At 44.6% G+C, this 26,937-nt stretch overlaps 1 protein-coding gene across 1 annotated transcript in view; it reads right to left on the bottom strand.

Moving 5' to 3' along the window:
• auts2a (activator of transcription and developmental regulator AUTS2 a) overlaps nt 1–26,937 on the bottom strand; it is a gene marked incomplete at its 5' end in the record, with an annotated part of 323,339 nt that overhangs the window by 33,534 nt on the left and 262,868 nt on the right. Inside the window, one exon of the mRNA XM_083986047.1 lies at nt 5,319–5,367. Coding sequence (XP_083842173.1) covers nt 5,319–5,367 — 49 coding nt within the window. The remainder of the gene's footprint in view (nt 1–5,318; nt 5,368–26,937) is intronic.

The raw sequence follows: 26,937 nt of genomic DNA, 5'->3' as shown, positions 1-26,937 counted from the left end.
ATGGAAGGAGACCGGCCCCCACACTGCTGCTGCTGCTGCTGCTGTGTGAAGTGAGTGTGTTTCCTCGGCACCAACAGACCCATTCACAGCATCCCCTCCAAACTGATCCTCTAGTCAACAAGCGTCTACTGAGTAGGCACCAGCGAGACCGCCGCTCTCACATACAGTGTTTACCGCGCTCAGCTACCTGCCAGAAATTCCATAACTTGCATGTGTTTGCAGATTGCACGATTAGAGCAGGTGACTGGGAGATAAAGGACAGATGGATATGAGAGTTTGCAGTGTACAGTGTCCGTTTTGAATAGATCTTATTATTTATAATACTGAATACTGATGCGTTCAGTCGGCAAAACACACAAGACCCCATAGGGAAAAGTGTAGATGTTAAAACTACCAAACCTCGTCGAAATGCTGAACTCAGCCTCATTTAAAACCAAACCGAGAAGTGTGGAGGAGCGCTTCCCCTGCAGCCGAGATCAGGACTAATGAGCTGTGATCGATACAAACATTTAAGTATGATTTTGAGAAATGTACAGCTGGAAACGTTGCCATATTTCACCGCCTGCCCTGCAGACAGACAAAATATGGGAGCTGTAGACATCAGAGCCGGACAATTGTTTGTAACAGCGAGACGGTAAATCAGCCAGTGCTACCCTTGATTTGTTAACCTTTGTTTGGCTGTGTCAGCAGAAGACGCATAGCTGGAGCGGCCCCTTTCATGGTCATGAAATACGGCCTCTCTCTCTGTAGTTGCAGCCATGGAGAGGAAAGGAGGGAGGGGGGGGGGGGGCTTCCCTCTGTGCTACACAGGATATTGAGCTTCCTTTACCCCTTAGAGATACATTAAATGCTCCTGGCGGGGGATGAATAACCAACAGAAGCAAAGACACGGGGGGAAACGCCTGGAATCTGCCTCAGTGATGCATCATTCAGAGTTAAATCCATCAGCTCTGTGTCTTATTTCTAAAAACATGCTCACTTATTAAATACCAAAAGGCCATTTTGATTTGCTTGAAGCTTGTGTTTGAGCCAAAGCAACAACAACAATGCTTTATTCCAGCGGTTATAGCCGGAGGGGAGGGGGAGGAGGAGGAGGCCGTGACCTCCCCGCGACCTCCTGGGGAGCAAGAGACTCGTCCTTGACTGCGGGGCCGGCCGTCCGTTCCTCCGACCGAAACGCACAAAAGGCCAATGGTATAGTCAGGTCATCTTACCACATGCGCATCAGGTCAAGTTCCACAGGCGGCCCCCTGATTTCTTGACACACAAACCCACACAGACGGCAGAGGTCAGCGCGGGGGCAGCGCGGCGAGCCCGGGGGCAGTAAACCAACACTGGTGTGCTGTGAAAGGCCAAACCTTCTCTCTTTCCAGTCCACTGAATGAGTTAGGGAGCTGCCTGGGTGATTTGTGGCGTGATTGTTGCTCTCTCTATATCACTTGAGATTACAGCAGGTGGCGGCCCACAGCCTGCAAGTACACGCAGCTCTAACACCGGCCCTCCTCCTCCTCCTCTCAGGAAGCAGAGAGAGAATGAGACAGAGAGAGAAAGAAAAAACAAGCCCTCGGCTCCCTCCCTCCCTCCCTCCCACACAGCAGTAATACGCTCACAGGCAATTTTGCTGGCAGCAGAGCTCTCTATGACAATCCAGGGAGCTCTTCAGCTCTGATATCTGCCACAAAAGTTCACCTCCGCTTTTCTCTTTCCACTATTTTTTTTTTTAAACAATGTCATCAGCGCCGCAAATTACACCTTCCACATCGTGCCAGTGTTCTCTCTCTCTCCCTCCCTCGGTGACAGACGCACTCAAGCCCGACACACTTCACCAGCGGCGCTCTTCACGCTGGCGTCAGCCCCGGGTCTCGCTGTAGCACCGCTTCATTTTCACATTAACTCCAGTAAAGCATGGTGAAATCAGCGTTGTGCTGAGGAGAGGAGGGGAGAGGAGGGGTGGGGGGGGGGTGGGGGACTGAGAATCACTACACTGTGCACTTCAATTCACCCCCGCACTGAACTCGCTCTCACATCGTAGACACAGCTGCAGGAGATGTCTCACTGGGGACACGCTTCTCCGATATATCTAGCAGATGAATTCTTTGAAAAAAAAAAAAAGAAAAATCTCGAGTGCATTTTCTCTACACCCTTAAATAGAGAATCACAGGATTCAACTTATCTCTAATTGTGGCCACAGTTTAAATGCAACTTTTGATAAAAAGCCAATTACAAATTCTTTTAACATTCTCATATCATTGCTTATTTCTATTCTGAACAGATTTCCATCTACAGACTCAGCAGTTCACTGATGAGAACATTTTCATGTCTACTCTTGATAAATGGCACTGCAGAGCTTTTTAAATGTCAGCCGGCATTATCTTAATCTCGCTGCTGGGCCTACGCTCGACAAACAATGCACAGTGAGCTTTAGTCTCTTGCCCTCCGATGACTTAGCCGAGTCTTCAGGACGGCTTGTGGACTGACAATATCATGAGGGATGGGGACGTAATGGGGTGACAAGATATTACTGCCCTGGGACGCGGCTTTAATCATTTGATAGATCTGTCTGTGAGGCTTTGTGGTGACATGCGGTTGCTGCTGCTGCTGCTGCTGCCGTGGCATTATAAGCATCTGTATCCACCGGCTGCATTCCCTGGACAGCAGTCACAGCCTTAATAAGGCTTGGTTACCGATTTCCACCCACAGCACCTTCAAAGAAGCTTATAGGCAGTTGGCAAAGCTGTTCACCGGCGGCCGATAGACTACCACAGCTTTTTTGGCTCTCCTGCAGAGCAAATGAATCAGGATAGCTCACTGACACCTGCAGGCGCATCGACAACCACAGTAATTAGACCTAACATTTAATGACTCTTAGTTAATGAAATCCATTCCCGGGCAAATTGAACCCGGAGTGAGCAGGAGTGAGAAAGGAAGGGAAAGAAAAAGAAGAAAGAAAAAAACACACAGAGGGGAGCAGAGGAGTGATAGTGACTTTAAGCTTCACATTAGACAGCTATGCAGAGTTGACACAGACGGCCCCGAGGTGACGCCGACACGAGAGGGGAAGAAAACAAATCAACGTCAGAAAAAGACAAAAGCTGCATTCACATCAGTCGGAGTTTCTCTTTTTAGAATGCAGTGTAGGCCTTGGGTGGAAAGAAGAAGAAGAAGAAGAAGAAGGAGAAAAAACACACACTGCTTTTGAGTGTGCATGAAAAATACACAGTAATACAGTAATTATTGAGTAGGTGAGAAAGCTGCGAGATTAAAAGATGAGGGACCAGCACCGAGTCTTCAAAGAGATGTGAGGTTGCCCTGGGCTAATTTCCACTCTTTGCTGCAGAGAAAAAAGCCCGACAGTCAGTCATTAACAAAGCTGCACATCAGCAGCTGAATTACAATGGCCTTCCCTTCTCCACGCTCTGTTGCTTCGACGTATGTTCAGTGCATCTTACCTTTGTTCCACTCAGTCACAATAGTATTAATAATAATGGCTCCGAGTCTGAAATAAGCTTGTGGCTCATCAACTATGAATAATACACAATCTGTCATAGAAATGTCAGCTATTTGGTACTTTTTTTCCCCTGCTAGGCTACTATTAAATATTTAAAACCTTATTTATTCACCAAAGTCTATTTTCCTGCAATGTTTATGCTTTTTCTCCACTGTAAATATCTTTAGATGTCTGACTATAGATTTCCCGCACAAGCAACAAGGTTTTTGTTACAACAACAACCATTCCTTCATTGCAGAAGTCAATAACATACATACCAATTACAAATCATCACAATATAAAATACTTTGCTATTCTGGCCTGTCATGACTTTTTTATGCATACGCTATACTCAAAAGCACAATAAGCAAAAAAAAAAAAAAAAAAAGCACAAACTGTCAAACAAGCAGAGACTTTTTGCACCTGCCCCTGAGCAAATATTGACACTCCTCGCCCCACAAACGTGTCGTTCTCGCTGTTTTTGTTGGAGCGGTTGCCCATCCTGAGGGTTTGGTTGCATTACCGTGCTGGTAATCCCCCTCCAACAAAAACCCACCTGACTCTTTAATCTCAACACCACCTTACATAAAAATACCATGGGCCCTTGCTCTCCCCTGCACCTGGATTCTTTGACTCACTCTCTCTGCAATAGGCGCGGGCATTAGCATTAGCATATGGTAGGAGAAGAGGAGGGACAGCGATGGTAAAAGGGAAGAAAAGAGGGGATATTTAAATGGAAATAGGGGCCAAGAGAGAGAGTGGACTATCATGCAGCAGAGAGAAAGCGTATTTTGTGTACTGTTTCCCCAGTCAGGTCCTTTCATAGAGGGGGAGAGAGGGCGGCCTTCTGTTGATTTAGGCTGCACAAAGGGGGCCTTAATCCTTTCAAGGGAACCAAATAAGTCCACAGAGGAGCACGTTCAAAAGGAAACCTCCCTGTCAAGCATGGCCATTGAGCCCCCCCCCCCCCCCCCCAATGGACGCCACAAATCAGGCCCTGCAGGGAATCAAAGGCCAGAATGTGGGAAATGTGTTTGGAGGTCCACACAGAGGGAAGTGCAGAGAAACGAGGGGAGGGTACGAGGGCCTATCATCGGCAGTATAGGCCCCGTCTCTCTCTGCCCCGGCCCTGAAGGGGTCATAACCCTCATCTACCGAGCCTCCACTCCACTCCCCCCCCCCGCCCCCCCCCGCCCCTCCGGCACTGCATAGTAACTCCCCCCCATTACAGAGGAATGTCCATTCACGCGGGGGAACCTCCATTATCCCTGAGCCAGAGAAAATGGGGCTGCTTTTAACAGCAAATTAGTGACTTAATAATGAGGTCACATGTGGTGTTGGCACACTGAGGCCATAAGCAGATGCTTTTCCTGCCCTCACTTCGCTCCCCGCAGCATTAGTAGCAGCACATCCTTCTCCTGGCTCTGGCTGCACCGCCAAGTCCTGGCGCATTTCAACACATTCGCAACTGATGCCACATTGGTTCCAGACCATTTCCTGTCACATGTTCCATCCATGCAAAAACACAGGCCTACATGAAGCATTTTAGTGATTCCATCTGATGTCTTACAAGGCGGGAGGGAGATGTTTCATCCTCTGCCTGGGTGTTGGGAACTTGGAGCGAAGGATGGATGTGATGCCGTCGTGTTATTGATGCATTATTTTTAAACAACCACACAAATACGACGACTATCACTGCACTGGGACGATGCATATACTGATGTCAGGATGGTGATAACCCAAGAGGATGGAGGTAGGCTACAGTACACCTGCACCATCATACCAAACACCACACCAGCACAGTATAAAAACATAAACATCATGTCCGTACCTTTAACTGCAGCTGTGCTGAAAAATTTCTCGGAGCCGGCATCGGAGACCTGGAAAAGAGGAAATTAAAATCAGCAAAATATCCCACACAACTGCAAAACACCGAGTGCAATATCATTTCCCTCCAAAATGCCCCAGACCTATGCATGCACAGATTTCTGGCTACGATTCAGAGGAGCAACCGCTGACAGTGTGCACATCACAAGGTTATGGTAATGCTGAAATTACCACAGTGTCATTTTAGGATAGACCTGCTTCCTAAATTCACACCAGTCAGGTTTATTAGATGTGATTTGGGGATTTGTCTCTGACCATGTGGGCTTGACACATGCCCTCGGTTTTACAAAGAGAAGGTGCAAGATCAAATTTCCCATGTAGCGTCATCCTCTGCACTCTGTCATGTGCAAATTATATCTGAAATTACTTGGGTGAACCTGAGCACCAGGATCAAAACCCAACACTTGCACAACAAGACTCAAACGAAAACAAGTGGCCTTTTCATTTCGACGCCACTTGATGGCACTGTTGCTCCGTGACACAGCAGCTCCATCCCTCCTCCTGTCTGAGCAGAGCACCGACAGCATCACCGCGTTAGGGATGAAAATGTGCAGGGATGGAAATTAAAACCGGAATAGACTAACAATAAAATACTTGTTTTGGTGAAAAAGAAAGTTGATAAAAACCAAACTCAATGATGAATTACATTCCAATCTCGACATTTAGGAAAAAAATATGTTGTTCTGTTGTGAATCACTACAGGTTGCTATAGAAAAGAAACAGGACAACACCCGTAAAAGCTGCACATGGGAGGAGGACAGACAGGTTCCTCTGGATAAAATGAATTTCTGATAAGTGGCTTTGTGGATTCACTGTCATGCTTAATTCTGGACCACATATGATGTTAAGGCATTATTATACCTTGACAGCAGTGGTTGGTTGCTTATTTATTTATTTTCTAATGGTTTACCATATATATATCCTCTAATGACAGGAATATTCAACATCTGCTTGCAAGTGACAGCTCGGTTATATGCAGCACTCCTGTCAGTTACAACGATGTGTCTCCACAGGAGAAGTGTTGTAATCATAGAATCAAAACACAACAGTGCGGGTAAACAAGCAGCTCCCTATTAGGGCTGATTTGTTAGAAAAAAACACACATACACACGCACACGCACACACACACGCATTAATGGGTCGGGTATTAATTGTCTGCTACAACACTGACAAAATGTAAACAATGAAAGCTGCGGAGTGGATGACAGCAGAAGAGGTGGCGTGACAATGGTTACTATGATAAGACCCCACTCACACCATTTTCTCGGGCTCTCGCACACAGCGATAAATAAATCTTAGATTAAGAAGCGGCTCAGAGGCAGCGCGCATACCTTTGATGTGGCAAGGTTAGCAAATAAGTGCAGGATATTACTTTCTCGGTCTGGTAAATATGGCCCCGTTTCACATTCTGCTTCTCAAATAATATAATCCACACAAGAGGCGACGAAGTCTACTCCTTTTAAATTGAGGACAGCCATGCGGAGAGAGAAGAAGCCTTTCCAAGAAAAAGAAAAAGAAAAAATCCAAAGCCGTTCACAAAGCTACTGCGCCTTTTGGACAAAGGGAACCATGTGTCTCGCCACGGAGAGCTTCTGCAACGGCACTGAGGCGACGAGCGCAGAGGAGGAGAAAAAAATCCCTTGATCCACCTTTCTTTTCCTCGCTCAGGACACAATGTGAGGTTTTTCTTTTCCCCCACCTATATTCTCCTGTCGGAAATATCCGTGAGAGGAAACAAACAGGATCCGGGAGGGTTTGTGTGTCGGTGCGCAGAGAGGGTTTTAGGGCTGCGTCCGACGGAGCGAACCAATCCAACAAAGCGCACGGGCCAGTTTTCCTCTGAAGACACAGAGATGGAGGCAGCTCAAAAAAAAAAGAAAAAAAATCACAAGGTGTAAGCCCGCTGCCGCCGTGTGTTCAGCTGCAAAGCCAGTCTGCAGTTCTCTCTCTGACGGATCCCTGTCGTGGGCACACAAGAGCCTCTCCCCATCCGCTCCCAAGCAGCAGACAAACTCCCATTCATCCAGCGACTGACTGCCCGAGTGCCGCTGCTGCCGCCGCTGCTGCTGCTGCTGCCTTCACGGTCGGGTCCTCCCACTTCCTGATTTCCACAGGCGGACTTGGATTCAGCCTTCAGTCAGTCAGTCGTGCTCCTTCGCAGGACAAACACTCGTGTTTTTCGTGGCTTCCGAAAAGCTTTGAGGTCATGGAGGCGCACATCAGCGCGTTTTACCCTTTTGCGTAAATGGCGCGCAAAAGGAGAGACGGCAGCGCACCAGGGCTTGATAAGGAGACAGAGAGAGAGAGGGAGGGAGAGAGAGAGAGAGAGAGAGTGAGAGAACAAGAGAGGAGAAGGGAAAGGAAAGGAAAGAGGGAGGGGGGAGAGAGAGAGAGAGAGAGAGAGCAGAGGCAGAAAGATATTCTTTCTTTCACTCCCGCACTGAGTGAGGTGATGTCAGCCGCTAATGAATTCCCCAGTAGGGTGCTGCTACCGTGAGGGGAGGAAAAACAAAACGCTCCTTTACAAACAGCATGCACCACCTCGCAGCCCACAGGCGCTGTCTTCCTGCTGGATCAACTCCCACTCAGCTTGCCTGAAGGGAGGTCAGCCGGTAATATAAAAAGCACTTAGGGTCACGCAGCCTTCAATTTGAGCTCTGAGCTCTCCGTGGCCCACCCTGACAAAACCTAAAACCCAAAGGAGATCCCACCCCTGACACTGCCGTCATAAATCACGACTTACCAAGTTTATAATTATGTGATAACTTAACCAAAGCAGAGTGGGTTTTTATTTTCTAAGCTTCCCTCCCCATGGTCACAACAAAACAGCCCTGCTGGAGCTGCAGGGCTCGGCCTCTGGTTGTTTCCTGGTCAGTGTTGATGCCACAGAGTGTGTGTGTAAGATTTAAAACCCTCCTGTTGTCCTGGGTCAAGGAAGGAAGGACGAACGGAAAGAAGGAAGGAAGGAAGGAAGGCAGGAAGGACAAAGGGAAAGATGGGAGGAAAGAAGTAAGGGAAAAAGGAGGGTAAGGTAGAAGGAGAGAGGGAACAGATTGGGTCAATCGGGTCAAAAAGGAAGGAAGAAGTGAGAACAAAGGGACAGACAGAAGGAAGGAAGGAAGGAAGGAAGGAAGGAAGGAAGGGAAAAAATAAGTATAGAAAGATGGAGGGAGGGAACAGATTTGTTCAAGGAAGGAAGGAAGGGGAAAATGATTGAGGAAAGATGGAAGGGAAAAAGGAAGGAAAGAAAGATGGAGGGAGGAAACCGATCAGGTCAATTGGATCAAAGGAGGAAGGAAGAGAACGACAAAGGGAAGGAAGGAGGGAAGGAAGAGGAAAAAGGATTGTCGAAAGAAGGAAGGTAAAAAGGAAGGAAAGAAAGATGGAGGGAGGAAACAGTTCAGGTCAATTGGATCAAAAGAAGAAGGAAGAGAAGTAAGGAAGAAGGGAAGGAAGGAAGGATGGAAGGATTGAGGAAGGGAGGAACAGGAGGGGTTTTAAGGTGTGGGACACTATTCTGTCAAGATTCACACTTGAGGCCTGAAAGTAATATTTACCTGAGAAGCAACAGCGTCCATCCGTCCTTCTCCGTGATCACACCACATTTGGCAAATCCTGATCTAATGCCGGACAAGTCCTGGAGAATCCTCTTAATAGAGGCTTGTCTAATGAGCATTAACCCACTGGCTGGGAGGTCAATGGATGCACAATAGAGTCACATTGCAAGGTATTTCCTTTGCCAGCTCAACCCAAGCAACCACAGAGCAGAAAACAGACTTAGCTCATGGCAGAGATGCTAATCCGTCCCTCGGTAACAGAGCGACCGAGGGTCTGTTGGCTGGCTGCATGGGGCCGGCCATGCAAACATGAAGTCATGGGAAATGGGATATACTGTACAGTTAGTTGCCCGAGATTTCAGAGGGGCAAAACAAATCCTCACACATTTGGAGCTGCCTGACACAACGCCATTTCTCTCCAAACCACAGTCAGATGGCTCAGTCTGGGCTGAAGTGAGAAGTTTACAATCCATCCATGTACAGACATACAGAACAAAGGATGTGAAGTACCATCAGAGGGAGGGAAGGACCGGCCTCAGGTGGCCGGTTAAAGTCCAGCCACTTGGCTCAGAGGATAAAGGCTGTGGTCACAAAGGGCCTGGGAGAAAGTTACCCGCTGCTGCTATACATCCTGGTGTGTTTCAGAGACGTGTGCATTGTGCATTGAACCCCTTCAACTAATGAAGTAATTACCCTCTGGCCTACTGTTGCACACAGGCTGTGGGAAAACATCTTTGATAAGTACAGTGAAATCAGTCAGCTGTACAATGCCACAGTTCCTTCTCCAGTCACAGAAATAGAGTAAATCATGTCTAAAATTAGTTGCAAATGTACTAACTCTGTGGTTACATGTAATTAGATCACAAGGATTTTTTTTGTTTGAAGCGGTGATTGTGATGAAGCATCAAGGGCAAATCGTGGTTTGGCTTCAAACGCATGACATGACTGGCTTCAAGATATGTATTTATACGACTGCCACCAACATAAAATGGCTACCAGTCGTTTTCACAGGCCCGTGCAGCAGCAGCAGCAGCAGCAGCAGCAGCAGCAGCGGCGACGAGCGAGTCGCTGTTCTCCATTTTAAACGGTCATTATCAGATTTGAGAGCGACCACAAGTCTGTGATTACAGCCACACTGCCAAACAATCAGCGTCCGGATCTCTTACTGCACATTATTTTTAATTCAAATGAAACGCTGACAGAGATGAACATGCACATGAAAAAAAAAAGGAGAACCCTGCACAGTTTGACTGTGGAAAAACATCGTCCGTGCAAGAGAATGAAGCGCTGAGATCAAACACGATGTCTGGATGTATGCTATGTATCCCAGTAATTGCTGTCTGGGCACGTAAGTTCTGTCTATAGACCATCAGCTTCACACTGACATTTTGTCATCTTTTATTCTTTTTTTTGGAGGCTGATTCTCCACTTCAAAGAAACCAGAGCCATGTTTGTCTCTCCCCCCTACAACCACGGTTTAATTTTACAGGAACTCTCTCCCAGATTACAATCACAGGGGACCGGCTAGCCTTTATGAGCCTTCCTGCCATTATGCCAAATCTACCCTCATTTAAAATATTACTGATAAGTGTAACATGAGTGCTGGCGATGTAATATGTTAAAAGCTCTTGTTACGATCGCCCGCTGACTCCAGGCTCTGTCATTGCTTCACAGAGCTTCAAAAATACTGACGTATTCAAACTGCGATCGGATGCAGAGACCAGGGAATAGAAAGAATTTCCTTAATGACATCGAACACAGTTATCAGCCATGAGCAGCAGTCATCTCAGGTGGGTGGGTGTTTCACCAGCAGCTTCACCTCACAGTGACATCCCTGTCAGAACAAAATACAGTAGCTCCTGAGGCAGACAAAGGAGCACAGGGTAAATATGAGTAAACAAGACTGAGGCTGCAGCTCCGCTCTGTGAGCCTCTACACTACCTATAGACACATTTTTCACAGCAGACATTTTGACTTGCCATTGCAGGGAGAGAGAGAGAGCACACTGCAATCAACAATTTCTGTAACTTCTCTCTAAAATTAACATCAGACATCACACCCACTTGAGCAACTGGCCTGATGTGACCCTTAGAATCTCTTTAGCAGATGTGTACAGTGTTGTCTGTTAATTATTAGCTCAGCAACAACACTGTTAACAAGCTGATCATTTGTTTTACCACTGTAGCTTAGCGTGTTACTCATGCTAATATTCAGAATTAGGAAACAAGAAACAAAGCACAGCCGAAATGATGGAAATATCATCAGCTTGCAGGTCAGTATTCAGTCATAAATTAAAGACAAATCAGAATTTTGACTTATTAGTTTAAAGGGACAATGAGGAGTTTCGGAAAGCAAAGTGTTTTCACACTACATTTCCCATGAGCTTTGGACCGGTGCAAGATTTGTCAAGAATGTTTTCATTCATCAAGAATGAAAGTCGCAGTTTCGAAAACGATCAGATACCGTTGTAGTTTCAACCTTAAATGATGCCAACTAGCGATCCGGCAGCCAGCATCCGGGAAACCGAAACTAGGAAATAATGATAAAGACAAAATTATATATTTATCGAAAATAGACCCATTAACATAACAAGTGGGTAACGTAGATTCATCCACATTACTGTAATATGAGACTCTTTTATAACCAAAAGCAAACTCCTCGGGGTCTCTTTAAAAAGTTAAGGCATGATCCCGGAAGCAATTTATCCTAAATGCATGTAACATATACGTATATTCCACGGCAGCTCATCAAGTGGTTGAAACTTTTCAATCTGGACCAAAGTGGTGGACCAACCAACACTGTTACACTGCCAGTGTGAACAAGGGAAGGTGACTGAAAGAACTGGCTATAGCCTGGTTAATCCAACCATACCCACTTACCCAACTATTTTTAGCGTCATGTGGGGATTTAAACATGTTACTACACTGTAAAAATAACTTGTGGCAGTGTGTGACAGGCAGGCAAAGAGTGGAAGACCGTGTATCATTATAATTCAGTGGCTATTTACACACAATAATCTGATTATCGGTATTAACCAAATAATACCTGATTAAAAATGAACTGTGCATGGTTCACAGTAATAATAAAAACCCCAGTGTGACAAGGTTTGAAAAGAATTCCTCATCTCCTCGGAGGAGGGAGTGGGGGCTGGATCACACCCTCCTTGTTGCTTCGGTTGTGAAACGTCCAAACGTTGCAGCAGCGCACATCAAAGAACTGTGAAAGATTTCTAATTGCGCACACATAAACCCACACGCTTGGATGTGCCTACGTCTCCTCTCCTGGCCTTTTGAGGGCAATATAAAGATGTTTTATTTTTTTATTTATTTTTTATAAATTAGGTTTATTATTTTTTTTCTACAGTCATTACATCCGACCTTATCTCCCGGAGCCTGCACTGGGTTGTCAATGACAACTGGCTCTAATCTCTACCCCCCCACTCCCCCCTCCCCACTCGACAAGAAGCAATGACAGGCCCTTTCTTCCCAATTCCTCAGACACGTAGCCAGACATAAATTAATCTGTCACTCATTGCTAGTATTAATGTGCGGATGACACACGGCTATGCATGCAAACACACACCCACAGACAAAGACAAATGCACCCAGCATTAAAACCGTTACACAAACTGGGACACCATAGCATGCCAAAAGTGTGTGTGGAGGGGGGGGGGGGGGAGAAAAAGCCTTTGGAAAAGCTGACAGTCTTCTCTGTTAAACTGCATCAATCAAATATCCTGACGGAGAGAATGGAAGATTTAAGGAATGGAGAATTTCCATCTGCGTTGCCACAGACACGCTTTTCAGTAGTAAACCTGTAAATAACCAGCGCCAAAATGAATCTCTACTCTCCATCGCATTTCCTCCTCTTATTTCAACCACATTATGTTCACGCAGTATGATTGGCATGCTGGGAAACATTTTAGGAAGACTGATGGACGCTGTGATGAAAGAGCATCTTATGATCTGATGATGACGTTACCTTTGTATATCCTTTGTGATTTAATAAAACTTCCCCGAGCCAAGAGATGTGAAACTCACATCATATGTCAGCAGCGGGGAAAAAAACTATTTCTGCTGGTTGTTAAAAGCCTGTAGAGACTGTGTTATCTGCTTATCTCTATCTCCCTCATCTCCCCGTGGTCTGTGAAAGCAGGAGTTCAAGATAAATGGGCCTGATCAATGGCAGACATTATCTGGATCTGGTAGGCAATAATCAGATCCAGTTGACATTGCGGCCGGCAGAAAGGACCGGCCTGTCAGCGGGAACAAACCTACTCCACCGGCCATCGGTGTAATGTCACTGCCGTGGGACTCACTTTGGAAAACAATGCAGAAGAGAAAATTGGTTTAACCTTCCCCGCTTCAAAAGCCCCTCCCACCCCTTCCTCCTTCCCTCACCCCCCCCCCCCCCCCCCCCCCCCCCCCCCCCCCCCCCCCCCCCCACACACACACACACATACACACACTCTGTCCAGTCAGTGGAGAAATGGGAGACCCTTTTTGCCTAAATTACAGGCATTGCCGTGGAATGTGGGCTGTGGGCTGTGATGCCGTGGATAATTTCAGACCAGTCAATCACTCTCCCTCCCCTTTTAACAGAAAGGAGCATATGTGCCTCAAATGCCTGTGTCAACGCACACACACACACACATAGACACACACAAGCACATTCACGGATATTAGGCTTGATTTACCTTTAACATTTTCACTTAATGCCACTATAATTACTAATTCTCCAACCCAGGATAAATTATTTTAAAGGCCAAATCGGCATCTAGTATATTTATAGTGCTGTCACTCACATGTGCTGACATAAAGATTTACTGGGCTGACAAAAAGAACTCAGAAAACAAAGATGAGGCATGTGAAAAGGAAATTAGAAAATGTAATGTGCTGCATTTTTTCATTATTTAGTATTTCTGATGTTTGCTTTCATCACCACAACATGTCAGTGTCCTTGCCGCGCTGCTCTCTGCTCGTCAGAACAACGCTGTAAGCAGCAAGCGCTTGGCATACTGTACATATTCATCTTGAGCTTATTCACTATAACCTCAAGAAGCTATAGTAGCCTATGATTTAAGCTCAATGACAATAAAAAGAGAATTATAAGCCTCCTCTAATTTGAACCCTGGTTTCTGTGTGAAGCTCTACAGTGGAGCCACATCCCCAACAGATAATAAAGCCCCAGCTTTAATTTTTCTCCCTAATCTGCATGTCTTTATATTTGCGGAGACCCAGCAGACATCTACAACCAAAGAACCCCCCCATCCCATCCCCTCCCCTCCACCCCACAAGGCCTCAACTTAATACTAACCAAGAGCAACTGTGCTGGCAGGGATATTATTTTCCGCCGTTTTGTTTCTTTCTTCTCTGCGGCGCGATGGGAGCGAGGAAACAAGGGGAAGCAGAGAGATAAAGGCGAAAAGGAACTAGAGAGGAAAGGAGCAGGGAAGACGAGCGAGACAGAAAATACAGAGAGGAAGATGGAGCCAAAGAGAGAGAGGGAGGTATAGGGGAGAGAGAAACAGCCTGCTGTGTCTTAAAAAGGAATTACTACAGGGAAGCAGTGAGGAAATCAGCACTAAGGCGTTGTATTAAAACCTGTCTGACCCTCTGCGGACCCCCTGAGCGATTCACCCGGCTGGAGGAGTATGGTCTGAGGGATTAGACCTCTGACACGCTCCGTCAAGACCATTCTGTCAGGCACCAACAGAGACAGCCCCAGTCAACCCCCCCACCCCCACCCCACTCCCACCATGCTCCACTTCAACAAGCCTCTCCAAGGCTCTCTCTCTGTGCTCAACAGCTCCGGAGTGGGGGCCTGATGATGGGCTCTCTAGGGGGACACGAGATGGGCCACGGACATCAAAAGCCCCCCCCCCCCCCCCCCCCCCCCCAGAGATGGACAGAGTACTCGACCCCAGTACTTGAGTAAGAGTACAAATACTACTGGTCAAAATTTACTCCGTTACAAGTAAAAGTCGCTCAGTCGACATGTTACTGGAGTAAGAGTAAAAAAGTATTGCTTTTAAAGGTACTTAAGTATCCAAAAGTACATGCTTTTAAATTTACTTTAGGTAAAAGTAAGAGTAAGAGTAAATTTCTTATTTTTCACATCAGTGAATTACTATATTTTTTTCTAAATGAATTTAAGGACCTTTTAACTCTTGTTTCTGAGAATTAACTCTTTGAAACCACCTGCACTGATGTGCTGCTTTTAGGGGTTAGGGTTTCCTTCTTTGACAAACACAGCTTGTGTTCAATAGTATTTTAGAAAAAAAAAAAAAAAAAGAGCAGACCTGAAAGTAACGAGTACTTTTCAGCCTCCCTAGAAATTAACTCGAGTAAAAGTAAAAATATTTGTTTTGGAAAAGTATTTAAGTAAGAGTAATAAGTACCAAAGAAATCTAATACTCAAGTAAAGTACAAATCCTCTGGATATGTACTTAAGTACAGTACTCAAGTAAATTTACTCCGTTACTGTCCACCACTGCCCCCTCCCCAACCTCAACTCTTTTCTCTCTCTCTCTCTCTCTCTCTCTCTCTCTCTCTCTCTCCCTCTCTGTCTGCATCTTATCCCAGGCCCCCGCTGCCCATTGAGGGAGTTCTAATTGCATTTTGCGAGGCCCGAGCTAAATGAGGTGGTTGTTCTGCCGACAGTAGCCTCCCCGCTGGAGGTCTGAGTGACGGGAAGGAGAGCGATGGGAAGTCTGAGCCTCTTTGAGATGAAAAAAAGAAAAGAAAGAACGCAAGGTAAACACAAGACACTCGACACTTGTCATTCGGCGGCCGACAGGTGATACATCTTGTGTCTCCTTAAAGGTATTCAGAAAAGAAAATTGAATTTGAGCCCACTGTGGGTCTTAACATTAGTGTAATAACTCATCTATCAGACGATGTAGCCCAAACTTTGTGCAAAATTCTATTTTCGAGTAAATCCGGGATGAAAGTGGGGTAGTTTTTTCTCGCATTGGATAATGCAGCCGCACAAATTATGCTTCACATGAGCCACTGATATTGGATCCGTCATCCGTCAATCAAACGTCTGAGACACAAACACACACACTGAGCTCGGTCTCGCCCCAAACATTGAATATTCCGCCCGCTTGATAACGACCAATCAAATTTGTTTTCCTTACTCAGGTAAACTCGTGCGGCAACTCTTGGAAACTCGTAGAAGGAGGCGCAACAAACAGGACAAACGGCCATTTCTGAACACCTTTAAAAGATTTTTTCAATGCAAAAATCCCTAACACCATGAGACACGTCCTTCCGTACTTTTTTTTTCATGTGGCTCTTGTGTGAACGGGGCCTCGTGGACGTCTGCTGAGGAGAAGCCGAACGTCTATCATGTGACAGAAGGTTTTAACGTGTCAGACTCCACCGAGACAACACTTAGGATATCCTCCCTGACCCCGTTGTCATCTCCCACTCTCCGTAACACTAGAACACGGGAGACTGGTTGAACAAGAGGAAGCCTGTGTGTGTGTGTGTGTGTGTGTGTGTGTGTGTCTATGTGTGTGTGTGTGTTTGAGGACAGGAGCAATTTCATCTGTGAATCCCCTCCTTTTCCCTTGTGGCGGTCCTTCAGCGGGAAAGTGAGCTGTTGCTGTGTGACCTACATGTGGAGCTGGTTGCGGGCCACAGACTGGGGCCATGACTGGGCTGCAGGGGGTCTGTCTGTTGATAGGAACGAGAGGGCCTCTTCCGCTTTGAAGCCCTGTATATTTAAATATTTCATGACCCCCTCATCTACAGCCCCTTTTATCGGATTTGTGCTCTGGCTCGTGGCTGCCTTTCATTAATAGCACAGCGAGAGGAGTTAGTGTTGATCTAATGCCCCCATCAGCGAGGCAGATGTGAGGCAGCCTCGCTCATACCCGGATCCTTTTGGCACTCAGCGATATCTGGAAGAAGATCTCGTTAAACGCTAGTAACAATTACACCAATTACAGATAAGCCTAAGTGTGTCAAAGCCACAACATGATGTTTACAATGATTAGCATGCGGCATTATCAGCAGGGATGGTAATCAACACTAGTGCCTGGTGCTTCACAAGATCACAGGGCTCTTTATCTGTCATTATCGATAAAAGGCCACCGGCTGAAGACAGACCTGAGCGTGGCTGTCATGTTTGGCACCGGCTCACGCTGCCGGTGCTTAGCTTTAGTTAAAGCAAAGCAGGTTTGACAGTAAACTATACAAGATGTCACACGGAACAGTTGCGATGACAATACCGGATGAAAGAACATCACAAGTCGCCACACTCGCCATTTCTGCTCATTATTGTCAAAGGCATCAGAGAGAAATACTCGGAGCATCTCTCTAAAGCAGTGGTTCCCAACCTTTTATGGCTCGTGACCCCATTTTGACATCACAAATTTGACCTGCGATCACGTGCAGTCACTATTTTCATTTCAAACTGTTTTTTATTGAGTTTTCAAAAAAAAAAAAAAAAAAGCTGTAGTGAGAAAAAACAAAACAATTGAAACTGACAAAGAGCTAATAGACACATACATTTGCATGAATGCCATACATGGATACAATCTCCTGTGTGCATCAAATATAATATCAGATATTTTTATATGCTGCATTTTATTTGAACTCAATTTGTATTTAAAAAGTCAAAGTATAGAAAGTTGGGTAACACTTTACTTGAATAGGTATTCTTAAGATTGACATAAAACTGTCATAACCATGACATAACAGCTGTCATAAACATCAATGAATACTTATGACAGCTGTCGTTAAGTGTCATTCGGTAAGTTGTGTCACTTTTGATGCAAAGTTGACATTATTTGAGATGTCCTTGTTATGAGAACTCAGTCATTTTTATCAATTACGAGACATTTCAGGCGACCCCATTTGAATTCCAGGCGACCCCACGTAGGGTCCCGACCCCAAGGTTGACAAACACTGCTCTAAAGGCTCTCATGACTCTGCTCATGCAGTAAACAATCCCAGTTATCACATTTTGCACGTATGAACACTGTGTATATAATATATGTATGAAGTGGAGCACAACGTGTGGGCCAGTAGATTTTCACGAGGGCGCGTGCTGTCATGGCGCAGGGCACCAGTCTGGAAATGTCTCCGAGGCTGGTGACCACGACATAAGACCCCACTTGTCTGCTTGTAATAGAGATGCCTTTGAGAGCGGCCTGCATCTGCCTGCGGGACACATTCCATGCTTTCCTCCACAAACTCTGTGCCGCCGTCAGGCTCTGGGTCCTAAATGTGCACATTGTGAAGCTGCCCTGCTGGCGGCCTGACAGCAGCACATTCACCAAGAGGTTATTTGAGTGGACCCAGGCCCCCAGGGCGCAAAGAGAGCGTGTTCTCTCTCTCTCTCTCTCTCTCTCTGAAAGTGTGTGATACTCAGTAAACGAGTGTTTATTTAATTGTGTTAAATGATCCACCTTACAGTTTGCTTTTTCTCTTAAAGGGACATTGTCTAACTTCTCCTGTTATCTATTCACGAAAATTGATTATTTCGTTCAAAAGTCTGTTTTTCATTAATCAGTAATCCCCCCCATCAACAAACTGAAGTGTTCCTTTCAGCTCTGAATTAGCCGTTCATATCATTCATATCTACATGGAGCGGGTAAGCTCGGTGCTGGCTGCCATGTGGTGTCGCCATCTTTTTACGTTCATTGGCAGCGTGACGGTAGGAAACCACGGAAACTCAGCGGAGACACCGGAGCTGTCGGCTCAGGTCGAGGTGGCGTCTGTGAAAAGTCACCGCGGTAACGCAGTGAGGAGGAATGGAGCGTTACACTGATGCTGCATTCACCTGCAGTCGGGCAGACGGCCGTCGGTAACAAACCAGATGTCATTTTAGTCACAGAAGTCGAGAGAAAGCCGGTAAAACGTGGGTCAGGTAAACAATACCACATCGCCATGACAACATATTGTCACCTGTATTGTTTTTGCCTCGTGCTGACGGACCACTTGTTTACATAGAGGCTTGTCCGGCACAGTGTTGTTTTCGTTAACGATGACGATGACGAAATATTTTCGTTGACGCTCCTTTTTTTCATGACGATAACGAGACGGTGACGAGAGAAACATGGCTCTCTGATGACGAAAACATGACGAGACGTGTGTGAGTTTTCGTTGACGAGACGAGAACGGACGTAAATGTTAGTGGTAGGGCTGTGATCTCCTCTAAATTCCATATTATGGATTGTCATTACTCTAAGCTTCACATGATTTAGCAATGGCTCCGTCAAAAGTAGAACGACGCTGCTGAGACGAGCGGTGCGCCGCCGCCCGGTGCTTGTGATCAGAGCGGCAGAGAGCAGCAGGCAGTGATCAGCTGCTCCGGTGACCGCGGTGCAGCCGCTCCGCGGCGCTGACGGGTGGTCAGACGTTCAAAATGCACAACATTTCTGCTTATTGTGCGTATAACCTGTCAATTAAAAATCAACAAGTATCTGCAACGCTGCTGCATCCCATCCTTGTGTGGTCACGTCCACCACCTGGCATGCAGCGCACACTCTGCTCAACACACCTGCCGTCACTCGACCAGAAGATATATGGACGTATTTTAAATATAATCCAGCAGAAAAAAAACTGAATGCACTACTGTTACCACTTTATCTGTGTGTAGGCTAATGCATAATCCTTAGACCATAAGCCATTGGGTGGAAACATTATGTGCAAAACCATTCCTTTATTGAATTAATTTGTTTTTGTTTTTTACTAAAACTGACTAAAACTAGACGAAAACCTTGTTGAGTTTTCGTCGACTAAAACTAGGCTAAAACTATCACATATAGAAATGACTAAAATTGACTAAAACTAATAAGTATTTTCGTCAAAAAGACTAAGACTAAGACTAAATCTAAAATGCCTGCCAAAAACAACACTGGTCGGGCATCTGTCTACTGTCTGCCCAATTTCAGGTGAATGCAGCTATGCATGAAAAATACGATTGAGTTGCTTGCGATATACAACCGCAACGCTGGATGGGAGTAATTCCTACACAATGTACCTTTAAACTGACACTGGGAAACGCATATAGTGTGTGCGCCAGTGTTTGTGACGAAAGACGGACGCTGACTTATATATATCATGCAGTTTAGTTTTCTCTCCTTCAGTGTTTGCAGCGTGGCGTCAGCAGTTCCCACCAGAGGCTGTCAGTGCTGAGGGCCACCCAGGCAACAGGCAGCGCTAAGCCCAATCATTAGTGCCTGTTTCAGCTGAGCTTATACCATGTACTGTGTTTACCAACACCAAGCTTCAACAAGATGATCTGGGACAGCTTGCTGTCTGTCTCACTCTCACACTGACACACACACACATACACACACACACACACACACACACAAACACTGTAAGAGGATTTGTACTGGCAACAGGGACGGGCTGCGTAGCTTTATCCACAGGGAAAAGCTGCAGCACCACACACAGCTTGACCCCCACTCACATGCCTGGATGAACAGGTAAACACACACAAAGACACACACACACGAACGCATGTGCGCACACACACACACACACACACACAGACAAACACATACGACTCCCTGAGGAACACTGGAGTTTGGTCTGGGTTCTCTGGGTCCACTGACGCCAGGGTAAACAGTTACATGATAAGTTTTTCATTCAGGTTGATGAAAGGCTGAATGAACAATACTGTGGGATGCAGTGATCACACAGTTTTAGCCAAACACATTTTAGAGGCTGTGCTAATGAGTTTATCACCAAACACAGACTCTAAACTCAGTAGTAAAACAAAAGGCCTTTATTCCCACTGTAATTAGACTGTTCAGTTCGCGTGTGGAGTAATGCAGCATGTTATTGTGCATGCAAATAGACCTAATATTTTGTACCAATGAAAAACTTTATTACACCATATTAAGCCGTCAACTCCCTGTCTGGTTGTCTAAGGTCATTACAGTCTGAATGAAAATCAGAAGCCAAGATTTGAAATTTGTTTTTATTAAATTTTTTTTTACTGTGTGTTTTTATTGTGTCTTTGTTTTCAAACCTATTTGCGAGCTGAGACAGCCAGGTTTACAATGCAGGCGTAAGCAGAAACAGCAGGAGCTATGTTTTCCTCTGCTGTCTGCTGATTAGTCTGCTCCGATGGCCACATTGTAACGTGATAACAGAGGGCGATTGGTTGGCTGGCCCCCGAGGAAGTCATTCAGAGCGAGTTCACTGATTCTCTGACCAGGGATATTAGAGGAGCATCTTTTAGTCATGCTCGATGGAGTCCAGGCTCTGACTCCACTAAAGCCTCTGGTGTGCAGGGGAATCTAACTGGGCCGGGGGGGGGAAGCCTGCAAACACCTGTCATCCACCAACGCTGCAGGCACAATAACACCTGACACTGGTCATGAATTCACACATGAAGGAACACACACACACACACACACACACACACTGCACTGTGCAACATCACACAAATTCAAAACTGTGCTATCTTGTATTATTTTCAAGTTGAAGGTCGTTTGAGCTCGCACAAACAGATAGATAGACTAAACTGAGAATATCATGGGCCCAAAGGACGGCTGTCATCACAGCAACAAATGACCTGCACTATGAGCAGCGCAGCAGCTTACTTACACATACACGCGTGCCCTAAACATACAGCGGAAATCTCACACACAAAGAAAACTAAGACTCGACTCCTGACTTGAATCTATAGTCGGAGCTGGTGGCATTTTAACGCTGAGCATCTATGTTATGTTATGTTATGTTATGTTTATTTTATTTGATATGGACAACACAAATACATTGACACTGTTCCAGTGGACAGACCAGATGCTTTGCTTGGGTGTTTTTAGCACATGTGCTCATTTTCAACACCAGTCCATAGGCGGCTATTCTAAAAACACAGAGCATATGCTGCGTTCAAAACAACTCGGAGGTCAGAGTTTCCGACATCATTGCGTTCAATGATTATGTTTGTTTTGGAGGCTAATGAAGAGGAGAGGAGACGCTGCAGATGAGTGCACATATAACATTATAGCCTAGATAACTGTTAAACGTTATTTCCGTTACCTACGAGGACCACAGTTTCACACAATACAACAATCACAGCTTAATATAAACGTATTTCATATACTGCAATAATACACAAAATATATGCATTAAAACCTAAAACAAATAACCTAACATTTTTAAATTCTAACCATTTAAGACGAAGGCTGCCATGTTTTGATTGAGTCGGAAAGTCGGAGCTCTGAAATGATATACGAGTTTCCGACCTGTAATTTCCGAGTTCTACACCATTCAATTCGTTTTTGGCAACTCGGAGCTCGTTTTTTTCTGACTTCCGAGTTATCTTGAAAGCACCAATATTATCAACAGTATGAGATAAAACAATACATGTGAGCATTGTTGTTTTGCTTTTAATCATGCCTTTAGTCCTCAGTTAAAAGAGTTTGTATCAGTCTCCAGTTTCAGGTGAGTGGGTAAAGTGTCCCATAGGTTAACCCCTTTTATTGAGAAGGCAGACAAAAGGCTCGTGTGTTTACTTGGCTTGAGCTCTAGCGTCTTTTTTTGGCCCACATCTAATAAAAAACACTGTTGTTAAATGTAACTCCTTTAGATGTTAAGAGATGTTGACCAGACGTGTCCTCAGTAAATTGTATAGGACAAACCATGTTTTTCAACCTAGGACATGATCTGCATGTGTGCAAGCAGCTGAAAACACACACAGAAGAGACACGCAATTAATCACACCATCGCCTGCACACAAACACACACATCGTCACAGCCTGCGGGAGATGTCCTCCTGAGACCCCTGAGGTGACAGATGTGTCAAAACAACATATTGGTTTCGCTCCTCTTTGCTGTGGTGTTGCTTTGTTCCTTTACTCTGAAAAAAAACCCAACAACAACAAAACATTGGATCTGATTTGCTCTGCATATTGCTGATGCATTTTTTACGAGTTACTCCGAAAACACCATGTTCCTCGACATTAAAAAGCAATTTAGCACTCCCAGGATTAAAAGCGCATGTTAAATTGAAGGCTACACTTGGCGTGGGCATGAAAAATTGAGTGGCTCCTTATATTAACCAGACTGAACGCTGCACACAGCATTTAGATAGACGAAATGGAATCTTTTAGCATTACTAATTCATCCAGGGGAAAAGCTGTGGTTGTGCACGACTCCGGCGTTACACCGCTGAATATAAACTTCGCTAAAGCTATATGCTCTGTCTTGTGAAAAGTATGAATACCAGGTGGATGTCTATCAGCGGGGATTGTTGAATGTAACCTACTTTCATCAGTTCTCCCTCATTTCAGCTAAGCCCCGTGTCTTCTGTTCCCTGAGACGAGCTGTGAACTGTCCTTCAACCCTCATTCTACAAATTCTCATACTGTCCACACTTTAATGCTCGGCTGACAGCAGAAGAAAACCACTCACTTTAATATGAACACCAGTGATCTCTTTCCAAACTGATTCGAAACACAGCGGGGTGAAACCTTTGTGAGCCCTGGTTAAAAATGAATGAGGGAGCTGCGGGCCTGTGGGAAAAGAAAGGCAGGCTAGACATCCCTGTTTCAGCTGGCCCTGGATCCAAAATGTACTCTAATGTTTCCTCTCAGTGCGCTGAGAAAGCGATGGAAGAGAGCAGATAAAAAGAGCAGGATGAACACTCATTTAGTGGACCGTGGCCCCACTTAAACATAATGACTGATGCTAATGATGCCCATAATTACCGTTTCTAAAATGGTGATAATTACAATTCTTTTATAGCTCTTTATCTGCAGCCGATCTTGATGATAATTGTTGGAATGATAAACAGTGATTGTCAGCGTTTGACCTTTGAAAGCAGCAACACATACAAAACACTCCAGGATGAGACAAGCATCTTACTTTAGTTTACTTGCAGCCATTATTCTGAACGGCGAGAGAAGTTATTTACTGATGTTCGTCCGTAACCTTGCTTTGTAGAACAATAAAAATGACAGAACAACTGCATTAGACATATTTCAACCTGCATAAACTGCTTTTTCCCACTTGGAAGAAGAGCAAAAAGCTATAAACAACACCCGCATCTTGTTAGCAACTTGTTAGCAAACAGGAGCTTATTTATGAATCCAGCAGACACAAAGCAGCATAGCATTTATTTGGATTTAATATTATACTACCTAATTATTCTAAGTCCAATGTTTAATCTCATTTTAGCTCTGTTTTGGCCTCCACCAACTTCAGCCTGGCTCTTTAGCTGCTAATTGCTCCACTCTGTTCAGCAGCCAGTTGCTAATTGTGTCTGTCTGCTACATGGTGCTGGACAGGTCATGTACAGAGGGGTTTAGCATGAGCCCTTTAACTGAAAACAGCTTCCTGCTGCTGGTGACAATGAGATCAGTGAGACTGAACCAAAACATTAAACCTGTGCGCCAAAAAAAAAAAAAAAAAAAAAAAAAAATCTAAATTACAGGCTGAAAAACGCTCCACAGAGCTGAGGAGAGCTGCAGAGTTCAGCAGCAGCACTGATTAGAGCAGCTTTAATTAGTTCAAGTGCATCATGGTTTCGGTCAACAAATATCCCAATTCTGGAAAGACGTTGTCAATATGTATTTAACAAATCCCATTAGAAAATCAACAGAAAATGAATTGAGCCAAGTCTTAATATCCAGGTCCACTCCCCCTGTATCCAGCCCAGTGGTGTAATGTTGGCCTGGCTCCCCTGTCTGTCACATGGCATAGATTATGTCTGTGCTACACCAAATGTCTGATAATGCAATCAGGCAGCTTTGAAGCTCAATGATTCTCCAGTGTCTGCTGTAATGAGGGGAAAATGAAACCGTTCCCTCAGTGTCTGACGAACCCTCTGATGAGACCTTCATCAGAGAGACAGACGGACCGACGGACGGCCAGGGCATTTGAAATGAATTCATCCATCTTCAAACAGGCCGGGATACATGTCAGAACGGTCTTTAAAAAAAGAAAAACTTTATTTATTCATTGTCAGGTGTACTTAACATCCCCATTGACAATTCCTGTGGCCATCTGTCAATGTAATCACCTTATACTTAAAAAATTACAAAGAGGTAACTATTCAGATGTAAGCAAGACACTGAGGTGTGATGAGGATCAAGAAATGGTTGCCATATATGACGGAATCTGATTTTATTTCCCTGATACCTCGAATCAAATAAAATTTTCAGGCTTGAAAACTTGGAGATATATCTTTGTTCCAGACTTTAAAAAATGATTTTCTTAGCAATGACCATCCCATACTGGATTGACAGAACCTCCCAGAGTCTCGAGATGTTGCGACCAACCAAGAAGTCTCTGTGTTTGGGAGGAAGATCACGTCCATAAACCTCAGAGCAGCAGATATAGAAAACCTCATACCAAAATCTGTGTAGTTTGGTGCAAAAACCGAAACACATGTGCCGGCGTACCATCACACTGTTCACATTTTATACATAGCGGTGTAAAAGAGGATGAAAATAATTAATGCAGTGAGTTTAACACGTGAACAATGGAGTCTATGTATAACCTTAGACTGAATTAGCAGGTGTATGGAATTAATTTATGCTATGAAGACATTTACACCATGGATCCTCTGAGATAACAGTACCTAGGCTATTTCCCTCTGCCAGCAAGAACAGCCTTTTTGTACTTATACCCATAGGTATTTGGGCACAAGTGTTATTGAGTACATTACTGTAAGAGGAGGCAATAACAATAAGATACATGTAGATTTTAAGATTTGCAATGGACTGTTGTTATTATTATTGTGCCAATTTTACACGTATCCTTGCACTAAAAGCAGTGTTTCTACTCCTGTATGCACTGAACATGTAGTAATTTGCTATGAACAGTGTTCCCAGTTGCTATTGGTAACTACAAGTCATGCCACATATTGTTGGAGTATTGTACATGGAAACGACGGGGGCAATCAACAACGGGCAAACAGAGCTAATCCTATAGATCATATAATGAGGTGTATAGTGCACTGGGAGATTAGAGTGAATTTCACAGGGTCACTGTCATTTGAATGTTTCTGCTGCCGCTGTTGCTGATTCATATAACTAGATATATAGATATATAGATAGATATATAGATAGATAGATAGATAGATAGATAGATAGATAGATAGATAGATAGATAGATAGATAGATAGATAGATAGATAGATAGATAGATAGATAGATAGATAGATAGATAGATAGATAGATAGATAGATAGATAGATAGATAGATAGATAGTCCCTCTGCAATAATAAAGACACCTTGAACCTGTGTATTTATGTACAGATGCTACTCAGAGGGATGAAGGTGAGGTTAGCGTCTCAACCACTCATGATGACTCACATCCGTCTATCCATCCGTCCATCTCCTCGTCACTCAACTTTAGATGCCCTCTACCTCCTTTCTTCAACTCAGAAGCTACAATGCTCTGTGATTACTCATATCAATACAAGAGAAAAACATAACTCCCTCTGCTCTTGACCCTGTCTCTCACTTGATTTCCACCATTCATACATATCTACAGTACATATTATGGGCAGAGACCTATGACCATGATAATCCCAAATTCTGAGTGTCAGGAATTATGGTCTCTGCTGGGAAAATACTGTATATAAAAATTTTATTTTCATATATATTTGAACGAAATGTACAATACACTGAATTATGCAGCATGTGGAGGCTAGTAGTGCTTCTCCATATATGGGCGCGGTATCAGCAGGTGGTAGTGGTTGGGTATCAGGAGTAGGTTAGTCACAAAGAAGTCCTGCTGGTATTTTTTTTAGCAGACTTGATGATGGTATTTGTTACAGGGTGAATATTATACATATTCACCACCACACATGATTTGTTCATTGTGTGTATGTGCTCGGCATAGAAGCACATTTTTATTATCAATTTTGTTGTATAATTTTGTCGTATTGTCTGATGATGATGTATTATGTAGCCCGCTACGCTGTTTGCAGTGGTATGGTGTGATGTGTGAATACAAACTTGTGAAGACTGCTTTCAAAGACTGTGTGCCATACAAATTGTAATTGTTTCTGTTTGTGTGTG

Source organism: Trachurus trachurus, assembly GCF_905171665.1.
Source record: "Trachurus trachurus genome assembly, chromosome: 14".
NCBI classification, from domain to species: Eukaryota; Metazoa; Chordata; class Actinopteri; order Carangiformes; family Carangidae; genus Trachurus; species Trachurus trachurus.
The sequence above is the reverse complement of the archived record's forward strand: the minus strand, read 5'-3'. Positions and strand labels throughout refer to the sequence as shown.